General features: G+C 39.7%; 1 protein-coding gene across 1 annotated transcript; it reads right to left on the reverse strand.

Moving 5' to 3' along the window:
- Positions 1-892: 892 nt before the first annotated feature.
- LOC145994387 (uncharacterized) lies at positions 893-15,766 on the reverse strand. Its single transcript, XM_083130501.1, has 3 exons — positions 15,634-15,766; positions 7,161-7,383; positions 893-1,305 (listed from the first exon to the last, which is right to left on the reverse strand). The coding sequence occupies exons 1-3, from the start codon at positions 15,760-15,762 to the stop codon at positions 1,085-1,087; spliced, it is 573 nt and encodes a 190-aa protein (XP_082986627.1). The 5' UTR covers positions 15,763-15,766; the 3' UTR covers positions 893-1,084.
- Between the last annotated feature and the right edge of the window lie 947 nt (positions 15,767-16,713).

The raw sequence follows: 16,713 nt of genomic DNA on the forward strand, positions 1-16,713 counted from the left end.
ATTGCTGTACTCCGCCAAACATCTGAGACCCACTGGTCCCCTGCCCTTCCTATTTATAGGCCCCGCTAATGACCTAAACCGTTACTGGAAACTTACCGCTCCCCCAACGGCCAAGAACCCAAACGTACAGGAATACATAGACATACACAATTTATAACATAAAAAAGGATCCAGTAATGATCGCATCATTACAAACAAGACAATAAATATTGTGATTTGAATATAATTCGAGATGTGAGATTGATTGATCTATCTCTGCTAGACTAGCTACTCCTCAGTGCACGTCACTGGGTTCCAATAGCATAAATACAATGGAAAATGTTTTTCCTGCTACTAAAAGCAATGCATTTCTCCATTCGTTCGTGTCCATATTGTTTACGCACAGTTTCTTTCATTATTTCTTCGAGGAATGCCTACAAGGTTAGGTTAGGTTTCATTAGCATAAATACAATGACTAATTATTATTTAGGCTAAGTGAACTAAACCTAGCTACCTAACAACATAGGCATTTTTTGCTTTCACTAGATTTGTGCAGGAATATGCCTTTTCCTTCGTTGCTACGATTTCAATACCGCCCAACCTGGATACGTTTTTCTGGTTTTTTTAAAGAATTTTTTTTTCCGCACCTTAAAACTTACTTTTCCCGATTACTAATTACAAAACGTTACCAAAAAATTATGAACCGCGTTCCTCCTAAGCAGCCCATATTCTGCAGTCTTACCCAAAATATTAGCACTACGTCAAAAACAATTCCTGATTCATGTTCAGTATGCCGAAAACTATAAGAATTTGTCTGAATCGTATTTACTAGTTCATTTTTTAAAAGACCAACGAAACGAACGAAAACATGTGGATATAACTAGTGGATCATGTAGGAATGATAAGGAACAAATACAAAAGAATAAACGTTTTATTATCACTCTAAATACAATCACACAGCTGACATTAAGAAGCAACTAAAAATTCTACAACTGTAGTAGCGAAACGAAGCAACATTCATTTATTCTTCATTTCCATCTTTACATCAATTGTCTAACAAAGCCAGAAAAGCAAGTTAATATTTTCATCTTGTTGGTGCTGCCATCTATGAGCACTCTCCTTTACTAACAATATAGGCTTCCGTTATTTGGACTCTATGATCCTCCAGCATTTCGTTGATTTCTCGCAGCTTAGATTGTGGGAGGTAGGGCTTCCTTCCGAACACCATCGTGCCGACATGAAGCATCACCTCGTCATCAATAATGCAGTAAACCAACACCAGATGGCTCGAGTAGTCCACATCTGCCACTGTCGCCGTTATGTAACCTAGAAATAGCAAACAAACACAATAAAAATAACAGTTGAATTCCAAGTACCGAAACACAACACACGGCAAGAAAAATGCACAAATTTCAGGCACCAAAGGTGCTTACGCGGGTGGAGCATTGACAGATAAAAGAGAATTAAATAAAAGCAAAAGGAGATGTAGAGAAAAAACAAAGAGAGAAGAAGGAAGTGGAAATCATGGAGAAAGAAAGAGGAACAGAGCGAGGAAAAGAAAGAAAGGCAGAGAAAGCATTGGGAGAGAAATAAAACGGGAAATATATGCTGAAACAGAGAAAGAGGGATTGATTGATTGATTTGGTTTATTTTACTTGCCTTTTCTGCCACTTTTTAGCTAATCGCGAAGATCAGTGAGTGATGACATGATGAAATTGATGAAGGGACACTCCCAAAGAACTCCCATAGCGTGGGGTGCTAACCACTCGGTCGGCGGAGAGAGAGAGAGAGAGAGAGAGAGAGAGAGAGAGAGAGAGAGAGAGAGGAAGATAAGACATGCAAAGAGAGAGAACAAGACAGACAGGCGGACGGACAGAGAAAGTAGAAGAAATGCAGATATAAATAGAAACGCATAGCGAGGAGATAAACGAAAGAGAGCTAAGAATAAAAATAAAGAGACACAGGGAGCTAAAGAGTCAATGATAAATAAATAGAGGTGGAAAGGCAAAAAAAAATATGGAGCTAAAGAGTTCCTGGTAAAGAAATATAGAGAAGGGAGAACTAATATAACTGTATGGAGATAGAGAGAAACAAAAGGGAAGAGCTGAAGTTAAATTGTAGAGAGATGGACAAGAGAGAGCTAAAGATAAATGAAATGGAGCTATAGAAACAAAAGGAGGGAGCTAAGGAGCTAGAAATGAGGGGGAGAGAAGGGAGAATTATAGAGACAAAAATTTAGAACTAAACATCAAGAAATAGTTAGAGAGAGACAAAGAGAGCTAAGAGCAAAGGAATAGAAAGAGAGAGAGAGAGAGAGAAAGGAGAGAGCTGAAGATAAATAGAGATAAGACAATTGGAAGCAAATTGGGAACGAGAGAGAAAAAGCGGTAAGAGAAGACCGACAGGTGGAGACACAAAGATATGTGTGTGTGTGTGTGTGTGTGTGTGTGTGTGTGTGTGTGTGTGTGTGTGTGTGTGCTGTTGATCGCTAATGATTGCGACAAATTTACTTCCTTAATATCGTATAGGAAATCTTCAAAATCTATGTATTTGATGCATTTTGAAAAAAAAAAAAAATAGTTACCTCAAGATTTGCATGTAAATGTTTATATTTTGACGTAACTATTTACTATTTTACATTTGCATTATATGTGTAATACACAGAAATATTGTTACTTCTTTCGGTGAATATTGTATTCTTTACATAAACAGAATTAAATAAATACAAAAACAAACAATAAGATATATATATTTTACGGAAAATAAAGCGCACTGCACTTCCTACGAACCGGGGCACCTGCCTGCAACTGAATTGTAACCTTGGTGGCGCGCAATGAATTTGATACGCCAGACAGTCCGCATAAACAAACTAAAGATTGCGGAATAAGTAACGGTGCTGTGGAGTAACAATGCATTCTAAAAATAACTTCAAACAATGGTCAACACTTTTCTCGCTTGGTCTGCACGTGTATCGCGACAAACCGAAAAGTTTCTCGCTAACCAACTTTTTCGTGTTAAGGTCTGATGATTTATACAAAATATCCAATGTATATATATATATATAACTCTTCTCGTAAGCAAATTAATTCACTCAGGCTAAGAATATAATATCTACATACACCATAGATCCCATAGAAAAATAACTGGGGAAGTTGTTCAAGCGGTTTGATATTTATGGCTTTTGAAGTATTTACTAGAAAAAATTAACCGTTTTGCAAAATTGCATAATTATGGAAATTTCAGATCACATTAATTTGTGGCATGTTATATAATGTCGTCAGTAAATAGAGCATAGAAAACTCTATAGGATAATGATTTCACTGTTTGAAATTTATGACTTTACATTTTGTAAATTTTGTAACATCTGGCAATGCAGCGGTGGTAGAGAAGGACAGAGCTATTGGCAAAACTCATGTATTAGAGAGAGAGAGAAGTACTCCTTTTACTTCCATACTGACTTTTAAGGTTGAGACACAAACGGAAGGACGAAGAGGGAATGGAAGGTGAACACAGAAATGTAATGAAGAGAGAGAGAGAGCAGGGGAGAGAAAAAGATACAAAATCTAGAGACAAGAGAATATAGACGTAGAGAAAGAAATAGAAAGAAAAAAAGAGGGAAAGAGCTAGACTCCAGATAGAGAGAAACGGGAGGAAAAAATGACAACGAGAGGGAAGATCAGGAAAGTAAAAATGGCAAGAGTCATAGGGGAATGTAATGCTTTAATCGAAGCCAAATACCCGCTACTTCTGTTTCATTTCAGAAATGTAAATTCAAAAGGCGATCTGTGTAAATTCAAAATACAAAATCAGTATGAACATTTAATAAAATATGTTCATAATAAACGTAGAAATAATTGTATACATTGTTTGCGTCTTGACCATGAATACAATGTTTGCTTGTATACAGCGTGTCCGGCTTATAGCTATAATAAAAGAAACATTTACTGCAGTTTACGAATACCTGCCTCAGTCAAAACCTGCATATGTACGGCACTGCCATCTGTTGCCATTTACGAAAAACAAATAAAGAAAGGAATAAACAGCGTCACATGTACCATGATGTCGAACACTTGGATGGAATGGGAGTGCAGGTTGGATATACGTGTCGTGCCACTAAGGGTGCCCATATAGAAGTGTATTGACGATGTTAGTGACAGTGACTGAGTCAGTGTCTCTCATTTTGTGATGTGTAATGGCAAGGTATTGTGCATGAGGATACACCTTGATTCCTAATAAATTCTTGGTCAAACAGATTTTAGGACCGTTTCCTCTTTTCTTTTCTGTATGAACCGTGTTGCATTTTTATTAAAGATGAATAGTGTCACCATCTAGTTGCAGATAGATTAAACATTTTAAGAATACATCGGCTCAGTCCTAATTATTAATGTATACATATTGTTCTTATTGAGGCATTAATTATCAACTTTATTATTAGTAGTAGTATTTATTGATTGGGTGTTTTAAGTTCATTATATGCACAGTAAGGCTAATCGGGACTGGACCTACAGTTTAAAGTGAGATACGAACAACCATGTGCCTCCACCGGGTATCGAACCCGGGACCCCTTCATTACAATGCGACGACGCTACCACTGCGCCATCGAGGAAGCCCTACTCTTTCTATTGTTATTATTATTATTATTATTATTAACTGTTAGGCACTTGGTTCGGACCTCTTCCGAAATAAGGTACCTGAACCCAAGGTTTGCGATTGTGTCTACAGGTGTACAAAGTTAGAAAGGTAAAATTAATCGCAAGATTCAAAAGAGGGAACGTTTCTGGACGTTTACTGAAAATTAGAGCCAATTCCAAATAATAACATAGGTGCAGGAAAGATTTTATTAAAAAGTTACGTTCAGGCCATATTGGGTACATATGTACCCAATATGGCTTACTAATATATTATGTTCTTTCACATAAAACAATACAACAGAAATTGTGAAGAAAGTACTACAATGTTATTTTTGTAGGTAGATATGTTTATTGATACATTTCCGTTTTATTTACACAATGACATGTGAGTTTTGCACAAAGAAATAACAGTGTTTATAAACCAATAAACAAGGGAGTGGCATGTCACAATTTGTTAGCAGGAGACCATTGATTACACATCACAGTCTGGGCAAGTGGGAGGTCCCTTATCATCCTCATTGAGTTCCACACACTCTACGTGAACATAAGAGTTTTTAATGTCACTTTTGCGCATCTCATTCACGACATATTCCTATGTAGTCCATATTGGAACATAGTGTTCTTTTTTTCCTTTGTTATAAACAATACTTTAGATAAAACTCTAAACTAAGTACATTGTTTCAAAATACAAATTATGAGCTAGCATACTATGTACTACATACATAAACGCCTATCACTTGCAAGATGCAGTAAGTCAATGGCGTGCAATGACATTTTCCGTCCCGAAAAATTAAGAAAACCAAGAAGTCATTGCTTCTACATGGTACGTTATACTGAAAAAATGAACACTCTATCTGATACTGTTTCCTTAACGTCTCTAAGGGAAAAGTTGAATGTCCTGGCGCAGTTGTTCATTTTCTCGAATTTCAGTTGGTCTGTTGTCAAACGTATTTAACGCAACAGACGGTCGCTGATGATTGAAGCAATTTTCAAGATTTTTACACATTCCAATATTCACAAATCCACTTTGGCACCACGTACGTAGTTCTTTCCGTAGAAAATAGGAAACAATGCCAACACTTAAGTTTTTGAAGCAAACAAACAGAAATTCACATACCCGAAAAACAGTTAGCTTTTCACCTCGCAAAGCGCTTGAAAAAAGTGTGACCGCGGCCAGCGAGTTTACCAACTCTATTTGTCAGATGTGTCCATGGACATGTTGGCTGTCTTAATAGAGCGAACGCTCTGAAACGTTTATCTTCACGTAGAATATGTCATCCGTATGTCAGCAATCATATTTTTGTGTTTCTCCTGTATAGTTTATTTATTTATATAAATTTTAACTAGCTTGGTGGATATGCTACATCGCTGACAGCATACAGTACACTTGGACACTTAATCGTACAGTTCGCAACACTGAGGACATCAACAGACTGAACCGATGCCACTCTGGCTTTCTTTCAGTTCTTAGCGATTGGAAAACAAAATTTGCCTCCATATAACGTATCCTCCCATTGGATCCTTCAAGGTGGCCTGTTGATTTTTCGGTCTGTTGCTGGCTACAGGCTGACCAGGGTGATGTTATGCAGATGTTTTGTCAACACGCCACGAGAGGGTGTTGATGGCCCCATATCGAAAAAGAACGCCCCTTGGAGGCTTGCAGGTTGATTCTGTTGAGGCAACATGGAAGAAATAATGAAAAACCAGAAGTTAAAGAAGTATTTTTGTAAGAGTTATGCTGTGTGCCCAGCACTGCTGGCCTTGTTGTACCGGAGTGCACACGCATGCAGTAAGTAATAACTTCCATATGCAATATTAGATCACGTAGAACACAACCACGAGGTTCAGCTATTGGTACTAGGTCATTGGGTTTAAGGTATCTTAGTTCTTGATACGTGCCTGCATGCAGGATTAATAATCATGTTTTCTTTTCAATATCGCACCCCTAAAATTTTATTCGGCACAACCTCAGCACCCCTAGTTGATTGATCCTGACGCCGCCGATGGTGGGTGGGAAGGGGTCACTAAACCACAATCCTGCTTCTTATACTGATCGCTGGTCCAACTGGCGGCTGACTCACTTTTTGCTACAATCGTGTTCGGGGATGGGTGCCTCGATGGGTTTGAAGAACATCAGTTGCGAAGTAAGAGCTGTTCCGTTACAACGTTGCCAAACGTACGTCTGTTTTTATCAGCTTCTTTGTACAGTGTTTGCGTGTTTTATGTATAACTTTTATACAGTAACGGAGCCGATCAACTTTCCCCCGTTTTACAGTACGTTTGGCAACATGCTGTGTATCCGGCGCTCATTTGTTTCGTCGCGCCAGCAATGTTCGGGTGCCTTCTGACACGAAAATGCCCGATGTCAGTCGAAGAGAATTCAACTGATCGCTGATTCGTTGTTTCCCAGACGCCAGATGGAACTGCAATCAGTATGGGGCTGTGAGACACCTAAACTCAGAAGAAATCATGACTACTGTCGAACTAGAAACTCGTTTTTATGTAGGTCTATTGGTTAATTTATAACTGGAATCCGACCGTAAAACGTACCTGGAACGTGCAACGGATGCTCGAAGAACACTCCGGGCTCCTGGACGGTGTACGTGACGTTCCTGGATGCCTCCGTGTTCTGGAAGACGTAGCTGGCCTCCACGTAGTTGGGCTTGGAGTGTTTCGACAGTCTCAGCTCCAGGCAGGGCGCCTGCTCGGAAGATCCCGGCATCAACTCCTCCACGTCCACGATGTACTCCACGATGTACCACAGGCCAGAAACCTGGAAGACAAAAACTCATTATTTGATTTATCTCTTAAGTCGGTAAAATTCAACGCTAAAACTAAACTCGTTAGCTTATGAGTCAAATGAAGATCTTAATTTATTATTGTTATTTGTCTAATAGATTTCTCCATGAACGCTTGATTCATTTTAGCAAAGTTTGGCTCCAACTCAGCATAGACCCAGTGGTGGCGATTAAAGGTGTTGGGGCAGTTGGACCCAGTTTTTGCCAATTTTGATCCCGCACTATGGTAAACCTTATCTCCTAAGGGAAAGTAACGCCACAGATAAGTGTATATAACCAGATGTGTAGCTGAGGCAGGAAAATCGGTGCACGTACCTCCCACTGGGAATCGCCATTCGCAAGAAGTTTTGTAATAATCCGCTAAGAGGCGCTGAGGGCACCACTCGCACTCTTGCTTCCACTTCTTCTACCAAACAGAATAAGAGATGGCGCTGCTGAATTTCGCCGATGTCGAGGTTAAAAACTGACGTCACCAGACTCCCACCTCCCCGGAGGGATAACTTGGCGTGATACCTTGACTTTTACTAGCGAGTACGAAACAATAGAATAACGCTATTCCTCGCTCGCAAAGGAACATAAATTAGATTGTGTGCAGTTCGATATTCATTTGTTTACCTTGTTCGAAGAAGTAATACGTCACCAATCATGTGACTATGGAAAGGGAGGGCTCTCGCGTGGCTTGCGGAGTTCTCTCTCTCTCTCTTACTCTGGCAGCGGTTGGGGTTACCTGTCGTAGCTCTACCTTGGACTGGTAGAATCGGTTGGCTGAGATTATCATCTGTGTACTGGTAGTATAATTATAATAGATTTAAGTTTAATTTAAGAATTATATTATTTCATTTAGTTAATTAGTTTCATTTGTGCACTATTTAATTATTCGATGTTTAATACTACCATTACGCAGATGGTCATTTCAGATTTGGCCGATACTTACTAGTCTTTTTTATTTTGTATCCAATTAGATTGACAATTTTCCCACCCAATATTGCTGACTAATATATTATATACGGAACAATAATATCGAATATTGAACACAATCTAATTCCGGTACCTCTATTTGGCCTTGTATGAAATGGGTTGGTTGGATTTGTAATTTAAATTAATGTAAATGGGATATGTATATATTATACTAAATTTGTTATTGGAAGATTTCTATTGTTGACGGTACTGTTGTTACATATGATCAATTTCCAGTAGTTATTTCATCAATAAATTGTTAAATTTACCTTTTAATTTTTGTACTTCCCACAAAGGCCTCTGAGTTGGGCGAATAGTTCAATAAGCAAGGTAGTCAAATTGTCAGCCATTAGTATATATAATTGTAGAGGGCTAATGACATAATCCCAAATCTAAATTATATGTGAAAATACTAGGGTGGTGACCAGAATGATGTTCATCTATGTAAACAATAGATTCTGGAGAATACCTGGATATTATCCTAATTTCTCACAGTTACTGAAGAAATAACGTAATAAAATCGGGCACTTTTTCAAGAAACGCTTCAACAATTTACCACAGATAAATCGTTGACATGTAGTTTTATTTATCTTGAGTTTCTTTCATCTTCTACATAAATACTACCTCAATATATATAAGACACGTCACTGAGTGCATTTAGTAATCGCAGTTATACGTATCTCTGGAAGGCAATCTTTATATCCTTTTCGAGAAATTCCATGGCGACGAAATAAAACATTTCAATTATTTTTGAATGAGGTACAGAAACTTGGTCAGCTTTCAAGGCAAAGATAAAGTCAGGTGTTTATCGATATTTCTACAGCGGAAAGGGGGTGGAGATTTCAAGAACATTATTATATATCTTTATATGCGGTAACGCCCCAAATTTTTGCCACCTTGCCCTCCCACCTTAACTTTTGGAATCTAATCGCCGTCACTGAATAGACCCATTGATGTACTGATAGCTTTACTTATACCTATTACCAGGATTAGACAAAACTGAAAATAATTCAGGCGCCAATCTCTTATTCTCAGGAGACAACATTTTTTTAAAAAATACGTACCAAGAAAGCCATGAATCTAACTGAGATAAGCTACGAAATGGGATCTTAAAACGTATAACGTATTAATTAATATAAGATTGGATTAAAAGTAATTCATTATTGCGTCAGAGTGGCGGATGATGATACATCCGCATCGGCTCAGCCCTAATAATCCCTCATCGTCGCGATTAGCCAAAAGTGGCAGAAATGAAAATTTAGATTTTAAAAAATCAAATCACATCATCATTTTTGGCGCCTATTTGCCTCGTCCCCAGCCATGGCATGGACGTTTGAGATTAATTGATATAAGTATGACGTGTCGGGAAGGCTGCATCTTAGGGGTCTTCCTTTAAAATGAGAAACAATATTCGGTATGGCTTCTGAATGCCACGCGGGAGATCCGAGTTCGATTCCCAGGGTGGGTAATCTAAGATTGGAATTTTTTAGGCCTTGTTTATGCATAAGGCCGCTCTGGGGTTCACCCAGCCTCAAGTCAATGGGTCCTGAGGGGGCAAACCATGGGGGGGGGGGGGAATGACGTTCGGGCGTGATGCTGATCACATCATCTTCAAAATGGCCGAGATCGAGAATGTTAAGGGCTCTACCCCCACATCCCCTAAATGTGCCGTCATGGCACGGTTCTATATCTGATCGCGATGATGAGAATGAAAGATGTCATGAAATGAATAATGAAGCAACACTCACAAAGAACACCTATTCCCAGGCCTGGATTCGAACCCGGCAGAGGCGAGGCGTCCGGTCATCGGGAGACGCGGCGATGACCAAGCAAAATAATTAAAATATTGCATTTTATATATTTTAGTGAATCAGTAAAAATAATAAGTCAGAATACTCGCATATTTGTGCGGAATAAGCCAAGCGACAGCATGAAACAGCTCGAAATACGCAACAGATTCGCTAATCTTAGCGCATCGAAATGAGGCCCCAGTACTACCCCTCGCGCCGAACCCTGCCGCCAAGTTTCCTGAAGGCAATGGTGTTCATCGGCCCAGCTCATCGCAGAATGGTGCGAATCTCTCTGGTCTCTGCCGGTGCCGAGAACAGCCGAACGCTTCCGAACAGACAGACAGGTCCAACGACCTGTACTTTCCCCCACTCTTGAAGGTCTTGGTTATAACAGGCCCTTTTTTTCAGTCCCCATTCCCATGTTTAGAGGCACGGCAGAGTTTGTCTGGAGTCATCAAGATTCTTCCGAGTGTCCAGTGGCGTGCTCAAGGAGGGGTGGTGAGGATCATAATTCTGCATAGGCTCAATATTCTTTGAAAAAAAAGAAGAAAGGAAAGGCAGGTAAAGATGGCAAAATGAGGGCTTCAGGAATGACTACTAAAAAGTACACGAATCCCCCCACCCCCTTCCTCTTCGAAAATCCTGGGCACACCACTCGAATGTCAGCTATTTCCACTTGTTAAGAGGAAAGGCACACATTGAACGATATGAATCTGCTTTTCATTATCAAAACATCAATTGGTGGCGAACTATAAAGGCTCTTTTTATCTTTAAACGCGACAATTGAGGTGTTTGCATTTCAGTTACCATCATATTTAATAATTCTCGTCGTGTGGGATAGAATTATGTGTCTTTTGTAGTCGTAAGGTATGTGGTATGAGCTTTTACATTGAATGGATGATATTCCGCCCGCTGCCATGATTCCGGCAAACGTTTCGAAGCGTGTTGGAAACCCGTTTGTTAAGTATTGCGATCACAACTTTTGTGGCAGTGATTCAAGGTAGCCCTACAAATATAACGATTATGCGCCAAATGTAGTCTTTCATATTTTCCTAAGACTCGTAACAATGACTAGAGTATCTAAAATGATGCTATTTGCCACAAAACAACGCTGTATAAAGCTACGTAACATACGAAAAGAATACAGGACTATGGAGCCTGTTTCTCATGGAATCAATCGGGCCTATCCAATAGTACGGTGGCTCGAAAATCAAAGTCAAACTTTGTCTCGTGAAAATAATAATTTATAGAAATGTTCCGAAGTACAAGACTGTGTACTACATTTTTTTAAGGCCGTAACGTCTCATTATAACTTTTCGTATGTATATTCAGACAGCCATAGAAAATATGCTGAAAAGTATATACAAATATGGCGTTTATCGAGAAATATTGTGCCCCCCAACCCGCCTCTCCGTTGAAATGTCACGCTTCGCCACTGGAACCCGGACCCCTACCGGCGTAACTCTTAACTACATAACTTACACCATGACATATCATTGACTCCCTGCACGACAATGACTAAAGACCTGTCGAAATGGATCTTCTTTTTACACGTCAAGCAGAGGTTTTCAAAATATACTGTGAGCTTCCAAAAATTTCCCAGGAAAGGATCTGAACCGGAAGTAAACTGACCTTCAATGTCAAAAGGATATCCTTGAATAATAAACACTGAAAACCATCACATTTATAGCACATGCCTTGTGTCATTTCAAGGTTATTCCACTAAAAAAACCTGCAAATACGTAGATGAGAAAATTCTCAAGACGTTTGACAGAAAAAATCACTTTCCTGGCCTTCAGAAAATGAAAACAAAAATGGCTGCATTTGCGCGGGAATGACGTCGCAATGTTACTTAGAACGTTACTCTTTTGTTCTGTTCTGTGTGAACGTCGGAAGGGATTTGCCAATAGGCTATTCTATGTTATATCCTAGGAATCTAGGACAATTGCGATGGCGGACAATTGCGATGAAGCCAAAATCACGGACAATTGCCATGATTTTGACGGTGAAGGTCGTTTCACATATTAATGGCAGGACAATTTCGACGATCAAGATGACTAACCCACAGGTGCACCTAACCTAACCTAACCTAAAAGTGGTTGTAATGCAAGTAGGCTACATTTACAAGCTACCTTGCCAGCAAGGGCGCCCGCAGGATTTTTCACGGGGGGGGGCAAATTCACAGATTTTTATTATTATTAATAGTAGTAATAATAATACTATTGTTAATATTATTATTATTATTATTATTATTATTATTATTATTGCATTACTATTACTTGTACTACTACAGCTGACCGCACAGGAAAAGATCTCTGACGGAAGTGAAGTGACGTAGCGGCAGGCGACTCCACTATTAGGGTCGGGGGTGTGCACCCTGAGTGAAAAACACATGTGGGCTCGCTGTAACCGGTGCAGCGACGCAAGTCGTTTAGGGTTACCAGAAGTTCTCTTTTACCCGGACAAATCCTGTTTTTCGGGTACTAAAAATGCTCCGGGTGGGTTTTTAGGAAAATTTGGAAATATCCGATTATTTGGGGTGTAGACAACTGCATAACTTCAAGATTAGTAACAAAATGTTATTTGTAAATAATTGTTAATATTGTTTCCGTTTTCAATTTCAAAGTAAAGAAATACAACACTCTCAGTTGCAAGCGCAAAGAAAATAAGCTTTTCTTGCAACAAATAAAAATTGTTGGACCTTTGCGTCTCTTCTGTTGTCACGGGCCGCGCCGCGTGAGGTTTTGATTCCAAGGCATTTGTGTCATCTACCGCGGCTCTTGATGAGCAGCAAGTTTCTGACAATAGGTAAGAATATGCAATTCGCCGCGGCTTACTTTGATTTGAGTTTCATGACGGAATTCAGAAATAAATAATATTTTTTAACTGCCGTACTCTTAGATGTTACATGGCAGTGGAGAAGTGAAATTCTGTCGATCAGCGATCTGAACCGTGCCAAAATGCAAATGTGTTTTTAGTGACGTCTTACAAAAACGGTTTCCTGACTTTAGACCTGGAAGAAAAAACTCCGAGGCAGAATGTCAATTTATGTTATTCTTTTAAAGTGATAGACCAAGCTTTACAAACGTATAATATTAGGAGCATAGTAAATAAATATTAGAATATTCAGACATTTGCCTACAACGAGGCCTATTATTAGTTATACGTAAAAGGTGTAAAATTATTTTACATGGGTGTGTGATCTGTAAGCCCACCAAAACACCAGTAAGCACAAAACGTGTGTCTTCGTCTAAAGTTAACAACATTTTGCAATCTAAAAATTTCTTTTTTGTTGTTTGTCAACTGGTAACCCTAAAGTCGTTGGCGTATATTCTTTTTAAAATTCTTTGAAATACAGTCTAAATAATGCACAAGATAAGCAATGCAAAAGTATTCTGGCCACTGAAAGAAAAGCAGCAAACTGTTACTGCGGACACACGCTCTGCGTGAATGACGCAAATCAACTCCCACGCACTTCGAAAAGCCGTAGCGGAAGGCTTTCTGCTACCCCTAAAATCTGCAAATGAACCGGTCCTTCCCTTCACACCCTCTCCCCGTCACCCCTCGTTTGGGGATCTTCTCGTGAGCGGTGAGCTGTACTTATGTTTGTTTTCTAAATCACATACATTTGTAAGTTCCATATTCTGCATATCTATACACAATACCATTCACGGATGAGTCTTCCGCGGAGCGGCGGCTATTATATAAATTGCATAACTCTATACTTAACATTAATTCGTGTAGGACAAAAAGCTGTTTTTTATAGTTTGATCAGTGTAAAATAGACTGTAAGCTTAAATGTAACCCTACTTCAATTAATAATAATAATAATAATAATAATAATAATAGTTGCTGTAACTTACGGCCTGTAAGACACAGAAAACAATACTTTTTGTTATAAGATATTTCTACAATTTCACCATTCGAATTACATTAACTCCAGGGTGGTGGGACACCGCTTGCCAGTCTCAAGCCTGGAGGAAGTGTGAGAGAAATCAGTATTCGAAAATATCAATATTTCACATAATTCTCTTGTAAGAGGTATTGTACTTCAATTTGATAGAAGATTTATAATGTCATCGCAATTGTACACCTGTCTTCATCGCAATTGTCCAGTATGGCAATTGTCCGGCTACCATAGCCTACAGGTCGCAAGTCCGGGGGGTGGGGGCATGAAAATAAGACGCTCAAGGAGCAGGCGTGACAACGACCATAGACTACCTCCCCCCCTATAGCGCTACAGCCCAATATTGGGCCCTGGCTTACCTACCGACTGCTGGCCTCCCTCCCAAGTGGGCCACAAGGGGGGCGTGGAGATCTGCAGCCAGACTAGGGGGAAGGGTGGTCGGCCCTACCAACCCCCAGCCGTTGTAGGACTTCGCGACCGGATTACGCTCACTCACTCGGAGCTCCCCAATTTCCTCACGATGGTGGGTTGCCACCGGTCGTATACACAGGCCGAAAATTCCCGGAGACTGAAGCCGGAATCGAACCCATGCCGTCCCGCAGCCTCCGTCCAAAGCAACGTGCCTTCGACCGCACGGAGGAGGACGACCATAGACTATTAAAACTCCTTAATATTGTGATAGGCTAATAGCAAAATATCACAACAAGCTTAATTCATGAAAGAAAGGAGTTTCTAGTGTTTAAACAACTTTTTGCAACATAAGCGTATTTTTCGTAACCGTGATCGAAATATAAACAATTGTTCCTCGAAGAAACGGATGTAAACATTTTGAATGCCAACAATTGAAAGTCAAGTGGAAGGATATTGACGGTTGAAATCAACATCATTTTTTCTCAGTTCGCGGCCAGTGTGGCTACCGTAATGTAGTGTCGGTTTCCTTTCCTTTCGTGCATGTGCTATATTAGTGTTCTGTAGCGAAATGCATAGCACAAGTTATTAATACAGAGCATGCAGCAAGTGGAAATGAAGTAATATATATATATATATATATATATATATATATATATATATATATATAACGAAATGATGTAATGAATTAAACATAATGCAAAATAATAATATTGTTGTTGATAGGTGTACATTGATACAAGGTGATTTAAAAGTCCCTTAACGCCAACCATAAAATGGAAAGGAGTTAGGTTAGGTACAATTGGTCGTGATAGAAACTGGTTAGGCCTAAGGGAAACCATATTGGTGTGTTTCCAGCGGACGTACGCCATATTGGATTCAACTAAAATAAATTAAGTGGGAAGAGGGTGATGTGATATATCAAATCTGGCTAGAATTTCACCATAAATACAATGCTGACGATTTTTTCGACGTATCTTTCTCCAGCGAAAAATTACGGCTGCATGATTGTAACAAGTGTCTCATTTTCCAGGTGTGAGAAAACAGTGCCAGAATGTACGAGGGTATGAACTTCAAACCTACATAAATCTTTGCAAAACACATTTGGCGCGATTGATTCACGCTAGAGGTATTGATATATTCAAGATATCTTGGAAACTCACCATATCCAGGTCGAGGTCAGTTCGGGGCGGCACAGGGGGACATGTTAGCGATTCCATTTCCTCCAATTCCTGGCCAGAGGTCAGCACGATCGCGCAGAGCGTCGCCAACAGCAAAGCACACGGCGACATGTTGGATTGTTGTGAGGAACCCGCTGCAATCTACGCACATGGATGATAGCGGCACTTCAACTTCCTGCGGGACTGTTAATCGAGCCGCCTCCTGCTCTTCATGAAGATAACATAGCCCCGGAAGCCATGGAATTATCCACAATTTTGCATCTGTGGGTGAGTGGGTGTGTAAGTTCAAATTAGGAGGTGTAAGAATAAATTTAGGGCGAAAATTTCCATGCACGTCGGGAGGGTGAGAGTCGAACCGGTTTACCAATGTCCCATAGAAATTGATATAGTTGCTTTCAAGTTACAAACAAGTAGAACGCATGTTCTTTTTATTGTTCATAACATACCGGGTATCGAACCCGGCCCCTATGGTTTAACAGATGACAATGATACAGCTGGGTGAAGGGGGGATGTTTTACGAAAATGTTGTGAGCTGGGGAGATATCATCACTCTTATTTCGAGTGCGGATTCGAACAGCATAAGCCGGCCCCTGAGGCGGAGTGGTTAGCACATCGCGCTAGGACGCCAGGGGTCCCGGCTTCGAATCCTGACCTGGGCATGGATGGTGCGTGTCCTTTTATCATATCATCACTCATCCCCATCTTCCCAAATTAGCCAAAAGTGGCACAAAATAAGGCAAATCAATCGAACAGCATATCCAAAGTCAGATCGGAAAAAAATGAGTGAAAAAGTAGGGGAACCAAGTTGTTTTTATTTCAAATTGTACCATTTCATCCAAAGAGTAAGTAGTTCCACAGTTTTAAAAAATTCAAGAATTAGAGTTTTACGTGAGAGGTCAAATGACATAAACTTTATCACTAAAATTTCCACGTAACTTTATTTTTTTAAAGATGTGTTAATGGAATTAAAAATAAAGTACACATTTCAGTACACTAACTTATGAAATGTAAAACAAAAGTAAAAAAACAGCTGTGCTGGATATTCACTTATCTGGTGGATCG

The sequence above is a fragment of the Lepisma saccharinum genome, chromosome 10 (genome assembly GCF_977018435.1).
Source record: "Lepisma saccharinum chromosome 10, izLepSacc3.1, whole genome shotgun sequence".
NCBI classification, from domain to species: Eukaryota; Metazoa; Arthropoda; class Insecta; order Zygentoma; family Lepismatidae; genus Lepisma; species Lepisma saccharinum.

Coding starts and splice junctions, on each gene's coding strand:
- LOC145994387 (XM_083130501.1), bottom strand. CDS start 15,762: ATGTCGCCGTGTGCTTTGCTGTTGGCGACGCTCTGCGCGATCGTGCTG. Junction 7,384..15,633: donor CTGACCTCGACCTGGATATG/GTGAGTTTCCAA, acceptor TTTGTCTTCCAG/GTTTCTGGCCTGTGGTACAT. Junction 1,306..7,160: donor GCATCCGTTGCACGTTCCAG/GTACGTTTTACG, acceptor TGCTATTTCTAG/GTTACATAACGGCGACAGTG.